General features: G+C 32.4%; 1 protein-coding gene across 2 annotated transcripts in view; it reads right to left on the minus strand.

Moving 5' to 3' along the window:
- Positions 1-3,148: 3,148 nt before the first annotated feature.
- Positions 3,149-12,555, minus strand: part of LOC130893664 (nose resistant to fluoxetine protein 6-like) — a 29,980-nt gene continuing 20,573 nt past the window's right edge. Inside the window, exons 9-13 of one of the 2 annotated variants that reach the window (XM_057799937.1) lie at positions 11,260-11,456; positions 11,075-11,201; positions 9,240-9,426; positions 6,966-7,108; positions 3,149-3,374 (exon numbers count right to left, since the gene is read on the minus strand). In XM_057799937.1, the coding sequence (XP_057655920.1) occupies positions 3,261-3,374; positions 6,966-7,108; positions 9,240-9,426; positions 11,075-11,201; positions 11,260-11,456 (768 nt within the window). In that variant the 3' untranslated portion in view covers positions 3,149-3,260. The remainder of the gene's footprint in view (positions 3,375-6,965; positions 7,109-9,239; positions 9,427-11,074; positions 11,202-11,259; positions 11,457-12,555) is intronic. The other variant, XM_057799936.1, reaches the window with a different exon arrangement.

The raw sequence follows: 12,555 nt of genomic DNA on the forward strand, positions 1-12,555 counted from the left end.
TTTTTTCATTAGTGGAAGGTTTTTATTACAACAAAGTATTTTTAAAATTCAACTGAGTTAAACGAACAGGAATGTATTATTCTTATGGTGATTATGGCTTATGACTTATAGTCCATGAATATTATAAAACATAATATTATGTCCGTAATTGAAAATCTACCAACCCACTATTATTTTCCTCAATTATATAAGAAATTTCATTAGAGCTTGTGTTGCAGCTTGCAAATACAGTTCAGCGCTTTTGCTCGGAAAAAGCTGTAAATATAAAATAGTAGAAAATCTCATGCCTGAAATGCAAAGGAAATTCGTAGACTTCTGTCAATTCAAGTTCAAAAGTTATTTTGCTCGATGATCTATCATTTCGTTTGCTTTAAATTCAACATCTACAAAGTCGTTAGTGGCAATGTTTTCCAGAATATGCTGTACCTCCACTGTTTCATTACTTCTAATTCCAGTTATGTCTCACGCTCCAAAGTTTCATTCTCTTGAGACACACTGTAGTATTGCTTGTCGATGGTTGCTGCTCTGAAAACTCTGTCGTTGAAACGCTTTTGCCTGATTCCACAATTTTTTTTTCTTGGTACTGTTGGTTTGCAAGCACTCCTGTTTTCGTTAAGCAGTTCTACAGACTTCTTCTACATCTACATTAAGAGCGTCATATGGAAAAAAGTTGGTTGGAGAAGTTGTAATTAATAAAAAGATAAACAACTTTTATGTTCAAACTTTTCATACTACCTCAAAATTTATGTGAAAAACAGCTTTTTCTAAAAAGTCGGTAAGCTTTTTGTTTGTTGAAATCTTCACTTTCTAATGGTGTTGAAAATATTACTATCACAATGATAAACATTCTGTTTTTATTATCATTCTCTTTTTTCTGGAGAAGTCATAACGCAAATATGAAACTTTTTAAGAGTAGCCAGTACACAAGAAATCTCATTTGTCCTCCAACACAAAAAAATCTAAATGACTACGAGGATGGTCCCAGAAATAACTGATCTGAACTAGAGATGGTAATAGTTGCTCAAAATATAACACTGTATTAGAAAGTACATGATCTATACAACATATGTTCCTAGTTTGATGACGTCATGTTGCTTAGTATTTATTTGGAAGTCATTAATATTGACCGTTTCTAGTGAATTTATGAACATGGACACAATTGATCATCGATATGTATAATACTATCATATGAAATGCCTTAGCCCAACCAATAAAAAATCTCCTTCGGTATCAACAGAAATATTGGGTAGCCGAGTTTAAACGGGGCAGAGTTTAAGCGAAGACCAACATTGCAGTGGTCGACCAAATGAGGTGAGGACTCCAGAAATGTTGAAGAAAATCGACAAGCCGGTACTAGATGATGGACAACTAAAAGTACGCGAGCTAGCAGATATAGCAGGTATTTAAAAAAATGCGGTACATCGCATATTAATTGGAAATTTGGACATGAGAAAGCTGTGCGCAAGATGGGTGCCGCGTTTGCTCACATCGTGAAGATGTTTCCATCGAGTGTTTGGCAACGTTTCACAGAAATAAAGCCAAATTTTCGAACCGTTTCATAACAATGGATGAAACATGGGTTCATCAATTAACACTCGAAAAAAAAAAGAACAATCGAATGGATAGAAAAGGAAGAATCGGCTTCAAAAAAGGCAATAACCGTTCCACCTTCAGGCAAGTTCGTGGCGTTGGTTTTTGGGGATGCGCGTGTGATGATTTCTATTGACAATCTTGAAATTGAGAAAACTATCAACAGCGAGTATCATGCGAACATGCAAAAAACGGGAACAATTGGCTAAAGTTTAAAAACGAATATTATCAATTGGAGCTAATAGGTTACAAAAAAATCTAATCAAAATGAAGATGAATGATTCCTACTATTCACCTCTGAAATAATGTCGTAATTTGATATTTTGAAAATGTATTCTGCCGTTCTCCAGAAAACTACTTTCCTGGCCAATATCTCGACGGATATTGTAATACATCTCTTCTGAAAAGTGTGACCGTTTTCTCGATATAAACATCCCCAATAGCTCGCAATTCCTGGGAGAGATTTGTAACCACTGTGTAATTTCCACGTTATTAAGTCTCATCTGGTGTTAAAACATATCTTGTTGGTGCTTGAGCGTCGATATTTAGTTGATGTAGTTAAACATTCCTCAGCGAACACGTACTCACTGATAATGTAGATGACTATTTGTTCATATTTTACAAAAATATAATTTGAGGAGTAGCGGGGATATCAGCTGATAGACATCGTAGGTTGTCATCCGCCTTAGCAGTTGATCTACATGATGTAAGCCACAATTTTTAACTCAAATCAATGGCACGGATATTTTTTTATATGTGTATCTTCTATATAAACCTCAATTGAAGAAAAAAATAAAAATTGGATTTTTTTGAAAAGCTGTTTTCCATATATTTTTCCAACTATTAAAAAATAATTTAAATAAACATGTAGCTCATGATTGAGGTTCATATACTGCCCAATTGTGCATTGTAATATACCAAATTACAAGCTCATTGTTCACAGCTAGTGTATACAGGTTCGAAAAAACATGTTTCAAGAAAATCGCGTTTAAAAAAAGTGACAGAAAAAGTTGATGTAAAGTAGTATTAAACTAATTGAAACAACTCACCAATTTATCAGCTATTTCAGCACCATATTACAAACCTTCAGATTCATATGCTTCATTTTCAGCTTCCAGCTTATATTTTCGTACTTTTCGGGCGTTTTTACTGTCCAAACTGATATTGGAAACGCACGCTACGAGGGTCGGTCGTCAACTAATACTATGTAATAGTTTGTTACAAGGACACTAATGCTTCTAGTACTTTCTATACGAATAAAATGAGAGAACATCTTCCCATGCTCTTTTCCTGGTAGTTTTCGGATGGTGTACCGAAAGGCAATTACTAAATCACTTATAACTTTCAAACGAAAAAGAATTTTAACTTGAAATTTTAAATCCATATTTTTGAATAGTTTTACAAGCGAATAAATTTTTTCAAGCCTCTACACGTATTTTCCCCTTTCGTCAATTGATCTTTATTTGAGATCATTGATTATCATGTTTAACGAATAAGTTATTATATAGTTTAATCATAAACTTGATTCTCACCATTTATATAAAAAAATTCTGATATATATTCTTCAATACATTTATATTGTACATAAATTATGATCAACATTCAACCAGGTATACAATAAATTAGTATTCTATGGAAAAAATGAAATTTAAATTTTTCCGATAAGGTATCTAGTGATTTTGAATCATAATTTTCTCCAATTTCGCAAACGGAATTTCTATTAGAAGTATACATATTATCGACAGACCAAAGGTTGCTAAAAGTATTTGACAATACCAGAAAGTCTGAAAAATAAGGAAAATTCATTTTATATCATTATTATCTCTAGCCCAGTTAATTAACGATAAGGAAAAGAATGTAATTTCAATGAGATATGGAGTTTCATCATCTTCACAAAGAGCTTATAGAAGTTTAGTTTGGAAACTTTGGATGCTATCAGTCACAGATCCGATTCGCAATGGTACTAATATAGCACATTATAAAATATGGATTGAAAGTACCATTGAAAGAGATCCTTCAAATGACAGCCAACAGTGCGAAAAGTGATTGCTCATGTAAAAGTTTATTAAATAGTATATTGTATAACGAATTTTCAACTCGTGTTGTGAACGATACATTTTAAACAACCACTAAAAACGACGTTTTTTGTTTATTTTTTTAATTGGAGTTTACCGTGAGGTTTTGAAATAAATAAGTGCCCGCTGACTGGTCATTTCATGCTTATTAGTTTATACAAAATTTTGAATTTAATGCATATCAGACTGACAATTATTTCCTGACACCGCGAGTGTAGTTTCACAAAATAGCGGCGGTTGGCTTAGCAAACAAAATTTCAATGTCAAAATATTTTATTACTCAACATATTCTCCTCATAATTGGATACATTAATTACAGCGAACCTGCAACGTCTCTAGACCTTTAAAAAAATGTTTCTTCCTGCTCTGCAAACCAGACCTTCACAGCTTTTATTACCTCCTCATTGGAAGAAAATTTACGATCTTTCAAACTTTTTTTCAATTGAGAAAGAGATGATAGTCGAACAGAGCCAAATCTGGTGTCAAATAGCAATCTCCAGTTATTGTTCTACCCTTATCCAAAAAATCAATCCCATGTCCATGGCAATCCCAAAAAACAGAAACTAGAACTTTTCCAGCAGGCTTTTGGAGGCCTTGGAGAACCAAAGTGTCGCCATTACATCGATTGTTGCTTTGTTTCTGGATCGTAGAAATGTACCCAAATCTTATCCATAGCAACAATTCGGTTTAAGAACTCTACATCGTCTTCAAATAGAGCACAGATCGAAAGCGAACCTTCCACCCTTACACGCTTTTGGTAAACATTCAATCATTTGGAGATCCATTTTGCAGCAATTTTTCTGTCCAATGTCCAAATTGACGTGAACCATGTCATGAACTGCATAGATATTTTTGAAGACTGACACAGAAACTAGCCTTCCCTATCGGTCATCATCTTCAATGGAAAATTTACCTCTTTTGAAGGTTGCAGTTCAATTTTTCACGGTCGCATACGAAGGACATTGATCAGCAAGGGTATTAAGCATATCTTCGTAAATCTGCTTACCTCTTAACCCTTTCAAATACAGATACTTGATGATGGCTCGATACTCCGTTACACTGATACTTCTAATAAGTTTTTGTTCGTTGCTATAGTAACGCAATATTTTGTTTATGCATGGGACTGGTCTAGGCTAACTAGATATCAATATAACCTCGTATTCTGCCAGAATATATGTTTCTGTCTTCTTACCGATCGATTCATATACATAACCTCTAGCAGTTACGCTGGATCACCATTCACAATGACGTTTCAGAGCCCAAAGGTCATCTAAAATTACCTAACCAATCCACATGTATTTTATGAAAAAACGACGATTTGAATAACTGAAGGCTGTTGTGCAATTAACTTAAAGAAAATACCACAAAATAATACAAAAAGAACGACTGTATTTGTTTTTGTGTTTGGAAGTTTCATGACCAATGATTTATTTGTAATTTCTAACTTGGTGCTTCTATTATAAATTTTCGATTTGTTGGGATAATATTCTTAATTTTTTTCGTTCAAAAATGAGCTTGACATATTTATTAAGAAGAACACCATTTTTTACTATTGCGGTTGACTAGAATATTGAAAAGTTTCTCTACAATTGATGAGCTCTGTATTTTTCATTTTTCTTATAATCGTGATGAAATAACAGGTTCACTCCAGTTCTTTATCAAATTTTCCAATTTACACCAGGCCAGGAAATTGATATAAGTAATTTCGTACAGCTGAACTGATTTTTTCAGTCGTATTTCCAAAGTTACTCTTCTTACAGACTCTTAAATATCCACAGAAACAATCACAACCAAAGACAAAAATTGGTCAAGAGCTCAATTTAAATGACAGCGTCTGTTATATTTATAAATTTAGTGGTCTTTTTGAAATGTTGAGCTTGGAATGATATCCAAAACGATAAAAAAACTCTCTCTATTATTGATATCCGATTTCCCTATAGAAGTGCCGCTAGACTTCCGAACACTATTCACAATTCTAGATTCTGCTTTACTCTACCTGAAGTCAGCGAAAGCGCTGGCTACTCACCAGGCAATCTGAGAGCATAGTTTCCATTTTATTTCCAAGCGTCATTTCTCCTAGAAGTGTTTGAGCACTATTGGAATCCTCCATATTTCAAATTGTGAAGATGTTGCCTGCAGTATCCATGTCATGAAAGTTCATCTTTACCGGTGTCTAGTTGATTTGACAAAAATTTTCTACCAACTCATGTTTACTTAATTTTGTGTGGCCTGTACTCTCTTCTTTCTGTATAGGAATGCCGTTGAAATTCTAAAGGGAACCATCTCGTAGATGATGTAATTCCTCTCAATCAATCGATTTCGATATTCCTTAATCTGCAATTGATCGGTTCAACTAAAAATGCCACAAATTTATGATCCGGTGTTATGGTCTTATGAGGTTATGAGGACTGTTGATCTTCAGGACTGTACAGTTTACCCCAAAATAAGTTTAGAATCGGGTTTCAAATTAATAAAATGCAAAAATACTTTGAAGATTTGAGAAAAAATCCCCGAAATTTACTAATTGATCCCTCCTGCTCGTTTGACAGTCTATTAAGCATGAATATAAAAAAACCGATTGTGGACTTGTTCTACGAGGATAACTGCTTAAGTTTTGAGATAGACAAATAAAATAACATATTGATTGTTTTTAAAATATTCTCCATTAAGATCAATTAACTTTTGCATCCATTTTTTCCGATGAAGGTATTACATCTAAAACATGTGATTTCAAGGCATTAACTGCTTCTTCAGGAGTCGAAATACGTTGATCGCGTCCAATTTTTGATCTGCGAGGATAAGAGGAAATAATTGGGAGCCAAACAAGAACTAGCCATAAATGATGAAACCAATAATAATAACAGAGCTTTTTCTATTAGATACAGAGCACCAATTCTTTTTGGTGGTTTGCTAATTCCGAACCAACTGCGTTCATTAACTCCCACACCTTTTGAAAGTAATGTTGATGTCTTCAAGGTAATTTGCTCTAATAATCACAGCCACGTCGTCTGCAATTGCTACGAAGCTCACTTTCCCTAAGAATATCAGTTTCGGCAGAATATTGTTCAATATGTTCTAAAAAAGAGAGGCCATAACTTGTTCTTTGAGGGACTCCTCTGGATACTATGTATTCTTAGAAGCCTTTTTTGTACCTTACTAGATGATTTCGTTGTTCAAGAAGCTATCTAGCATCTTAGTACGATTGACAGTACTTTTCGGATTGTGTCTTTGTGCGTGAATGTTTCTGAATATATGAATACAACAAAAAAGGAATATTTACATAGAAAATATTATACTTACTATATAATATAAACCGAAATACATTGCAGTTTTTATAGATGCAAACGCTATATACAGGTAACTCATATGTATAAGATAAAAGCTGTATGTACACTTATTTAAAAACTGGAAGACAGGATGAGATAGAAATAGATTGATTGCACCTAAAAATATAGAAAACAAATAATTTTTATATGACTTCTACCTTCCCCAATCATTCAATTAGTTCTGGTCTAAAATATGTAGCCAAATATTTTTGTAACAATTATTTTCAATAGTACTTTTCTTATTGGCCATAATTAGCGGCCTAGTAACCAATAAAGTTTATAACATAAAGTGCTCAAAAATCTTCAAATGGACGTCCTTGAGTTAAATTACGTGGTTGGTCTTCTTTTGTTACAAAAGTTATGTTATTTTGTTGTAGCCAATTTTGAGTTGCCCATATAAAATGGTAGCACGCTAGTCAGACCAAAATATCTAACTCATGTAGTGAAGCAATTGTTTATGTACGTTCTTACCTTACACAACCCATCAAAACTATGGGTAACCTTCTTGTCGACATCGACACCAGACCAAAACATGTTAGTATATATGGCTGCAATAACTAACAATCCATGAAAAACTTTAGAACGGTGTTTTAAAGAAAGATAATCCTAGAAAAGGACATATGCGTCGAGGTACTACATTCAGCTTTTATAATGAAAGAAGACTTGTTGTTGTTATATGCAGATAATGCAGTTTATAGGAGTTTCCTTCAAGGAACTGCAGGTCATCGCATCGTTAATTTGGAACGTAAATTCAATACAAAAAATTCGTAAATCGAAGAGAATATATATCCCTTGTTTAAATGGTATAAATCGGAATGATATAGAATTATATTTCAACCTTTCGGAGACCGTTTTAAAGGATATCGAATTGTTTACTAAGCCTTCCAACATCTTTAATATTGATGAAACTGGTCTCCAACTAAATAATCGTCGATGATATTTTTTCACATCATCAGAAAGTAGAAATTCCAAAGAACAAAAAATTCAACGACTTTGTTTGTAAAACAGTTATTTTGACCGTACAATTTTCGATTTAAAATTGTATTAAGTAAAAAAGAACGAAAAAATTAATATACCAAATCAAATAAATTACGAGGTCTGGCTATTAAATAACTAATAATTCTAGATATCTTGTCGTGCATTTCCCAAAATTCGTTTCCGCCAATATTATAGTACTAGCAATACCCGTCGCGGCTTCGCCCGCGGTTTATTGAAACTCGCGTAATATATATGTACTTAAACAGGTAAAGATTGTCACAGAATTATCGGTAAATATCACACCTATTGATGTTAACTTTTTATTGATCCACAATAAACAATAGTAAAAGTAAATTATTAGTTTAATTCGTAATTCCTAGTATATGAGGAATTTAATTCACATTTCAATTCGTAATAGCATAATTTCTAATTAATAATTTGAAAATCTATCTATGCAGAATTGGCTGCGTAAAACGCTGTAAACCTAATTTCATATTTAATCCTTTCTAAGAAATCAAAAAGAAATTTCCAAAAACAGAAAAAATAAGTTTTTAGATATTCACACGGGACCCATTTCCAAAAAAGAATCGCCAGAACCAGTCTCGTTATTTAACAGCCAGACCCCATACAGTGTATTTGGGATATAAAAAGGTGAGTTTTCACCAAAATTTACTATAAAAAACCGAAAACTTGCGTTGTTACAATTTTGTGAAAAAAGTGTGAATACAAAATCTGTAGATCTTTATATTGCCGACAACTTTGCTTTAAATTTTTTTTCCATAGGATTTCCACTGCCCGACCTTTTAAGGCGAGTTAATTTTTTTCATTGTTATATTTTCTTCCTTTTTCAAAACGTTTCATTTTACTACAATTTTCCTTGATTTTAATAATTATCGACCAGGTTTATATTGTCCAACTTTGGAAATAAAGACTATATAGAATCTGCAAGATTTCTTAACTGCAAATCACCATGTTTGAGCTTTTTTTAATATGTACTTTACTTTATATAATTGGTATTAATTTTGATAATATAAATCACGTATGACAATTCATGAATTTTTTGCGAGTTTATTTCATGGAATTCTGAAGAGGCAATCATTCCAAATTTTTCTACTAACTAAAGATTTTTTATCGATCGATGAGTATTTTACTTCAAATATTATTTTTTGAATATGGGTGGAGGATCTGAGTTAACTCTCAATTCTGTAGAAGGAGTCAACTGTTCAAAATATTCTTGATCCAAAATTAGAACAAAAGATAATGTCATTACCTGCATGATTTGTTGCGCAAGCCCATATTATCCAAATGATTGCCATTGTAAATACAGGCCTATTTAAAGCGATGTATAGTGCATTTACAACTCTGTTAGAATTCTTACATCTGTATAGATCATAACCACCGAATACACACATGGTAACTATTATTATTGTTGTCACCCATAGAAAAATTGTATATTTCTGAAATAAATAAAACAAGTTTAAATACTATAGAATTCATGGTGACTCTTCTCAAATTCCTTCGTTAAGTTCAGAGATTCTCAGTATGGACAGTATAATAAGTGAAACTAATGAGTTAAACTATTGCATCAAAACCACAAATCATTTCTAGTATTCAGATCACGAAAATATCCTAGCAGCAGAAAAACTTTTTATTATTATTAGGAGACTAGATGAAAATATTTTTATTACTGATAATTGCATGGTTTCAGTATTAGCAAAGCTTCTGTTAACTTGAAGCTAAAAAAGTGGTTATTACTCAATGAAATTTCATTTGACATAAATTGAGGTATTTAAGTATAATCATTTGAAAGCAAAAAGTGGTGATACGGAATTAATATAATCACAGATGTAAAAATAAATGAATTCACAAAGAAAATCTATAAACTTAAGTTGGTGCAATATCAAATCAAATACTTGTTAAACAGAAATACCTTCTAGTCCAGGCGCTAGAAGTAGTTAAGTATGCAAAATCAAGTGACGGCAACTATAACCAAATTCTTATACCTGAAACTCTTCACCCATACATTGAATAAAGGGCGCGTACCTAACAAACAATTTTGCTTATTTTGCGATAATTTTAGTGATTTATTGAAAAAACTGAGGTTAAGGACGCTGCTTGATATTAAAGTATGAGAAAATATAAGAAACTACAGTATTAGTGGAAAGTTTTCAAAACTATATGATCCAGACTCCACCGAACAAGAATTTTTATGGAACCAAAACTGTTAAGTCACTTATATTAATGAGGAGAAAATAATGTTGTATAAAGAAGAAAAAGTGTCTGTTTCAACTTCCAAAGCAAGCATGGAGGAGCTTACTTCAAAATTTCGTTCTTGATCAAGGACGCCGAACCATGTTTACACTGAACTTAGTGCTTGTCAACGGCCTGAAAATTTATTTGCTATCGAAGTGAGGTATCGAAACATAATGTAAGATAACCGAGAAGTTCTCAGACACCAGCCGGTCGATCTTTAAATCAGATCACTAAAGAAATACTCATCGATGCTTTTGATAAAATAATAGATTAAATTAAAGACCAGTTATCAACACATTATTTTGAAGTGCGCTTCTTAGCTCAACGACTTGCTGTAATTACAAACATTGAGAATGCAGTGATCGAAATGATCACTGCATTCTGATCATCAGAACTTATACTTAAGTATGCTTTCTAGGCTAAGAGCGGCTCATGCCTAATGGTTAACAATCCGTAACTTTTACAAGGAGAACCTGTAATATCTAAAGATAGGAAAACAACATGAATTAGGTTGTTGGTAAAATTACTCAACTATCGAATTTTGCATGAAATAAATAAATGTTCAAGAGTATTTTTAGATATAAGTCAAGCATTTGACAAGGTTTGGCACAGCGGCTTCCTATTTACAATAAAACGGTATTGCCGAAAGGATAACTTTTAACAAAAAGATAAGACTTCCCAGAATCTCTCATAGAACGCAAATGGATGAGGACCTGTCGAAATGACTTCATCGTATTCATCAGCGTGTGTTTGTGTGTGTAAGATAAAGCAGTATTAATTTAATCACCATAAAGTAACAATCAAATAGAGTTTCTTGAATAGTTAGTTACTTGTTTGACAATTGAAACGTACCTTAGGTATTTTCACATCGGTGTACTTATTATGAGCTAAGAAATATCCAAGAATTGTTCCCAAGAGCCAGGTTGCAGCTCTAGTTTCAGTTTGTACATAATATCCAGTGAAATAAGAGTAATAAGACCTGGAATGTAATAATTACAAATTTTTGATATTAAGGAAAGCTTAAAAATAATAAATACCTCTCTTTATCGTCATCTGGTTGTGCGCACATCTCGCGTATATATCCTCTATAGAAACCCAAAGTAATCGAAGCAAAAGTAGCAAGAATTAACGCACTGATACCAAGTTTCTTGTTAAATTTCAGTAACCAGAATATAAAGGGTGATAAAATGTATAGTTGCATATCCACATCAACATACCAGGAATGACTAACACACTGAAAAAGTTGATTAATCAAAAATCAGTATTATATATAGGATGTCAAACATAAGGTGACCCATATACTTTTCTCAAAACCCGTGAGAGTTATAAAACTATTTCAATCACAAAAGTTCTTTGTATTTGAAGTAGATTATTGACTTTTGGATTATATGTAGTGTCCCAATTCTTCAGTATCGACAACAACTTTGGAATATTTAATGGAAAAACCTTTATGTTAGATAATAAATATTTCTTAAGGATCTCGGAAAGCGAAAAATATAAAGAGATCGTACATTGCGTTTCCGAGACAATTTAGGTGTTCCATACATAAAACTCACTCTGTATATAATGTTTGTGAAATTACTTCTTAACTTTCTATAATGTTTTCGTTCATTCTATATTGAGAGTAATTGACATTCAGCTTCGTATTTTTGAAAAAAAATTAATAGAAAGTGTTTATCAAAAGCAAAAAGCTTTGAAAACATCGTACTCTTAAACAAATATTCTTATTAGGAATAGGAAAATCAGATTATTTGAAAACCATGCTACAGAAAAAAAAACTTATCAAATATCATATAGGTATCCAATGGACTCCTATTGTTCTGGTAATACACGACTTGAAATCGTTGAGGCTCAAAATTCCTTTATACAAAAACAAAAAATATGAGGTTGGCACAAAATATTGGCAGTATCAATCACATAATTAGTCACAGTTTTAATTTTTGTTTAAAGACTAAGAGAAATTTGACGTACAAGCTAGAATGGGTTTACATAGATATACAGAAGAAGAAATAAATATTTATGATTGCTGTATTGCAAATAATTAAAATTCAGCCCTTGCCCTGAAAGACTCCATGTTCAGTCAAGTCTTTCAAAAAGCGTGTAATATATTTTTTTGTCTGAAATTAAACTGTTGGGAAAACCTATTTTATTTTCCTTCAGGGAATTTACTGAAGCAATATTAACGATTATTTATTCGTGCTACGGAATATTCGCTTTTTATTTACTAAAATATCTAAAGGAAGAAACTGTTCAATATTCTCAGATTCTTCAAATATTTTTGGAGATTCCTTTAGCTCTTATAATTTTTGAAGATGAAATAGAAGCAGAATGTG

Source organism: Diorhabda carinulata, chromosome 5 (assembly GCF_026250575.1).
Source record: "Diorhabda carinulata isolate Delta chromosome 5, icDioCari1.1, whole genome shotgun sequence".
In the NCBI taxonomy this organism is placed as follows: Eukaryota; Metazoa; Arthropoda; class Insecta; order Coleoptera; family Chrysomelidae; genus Diorhabda; species Diorhabda carinulata.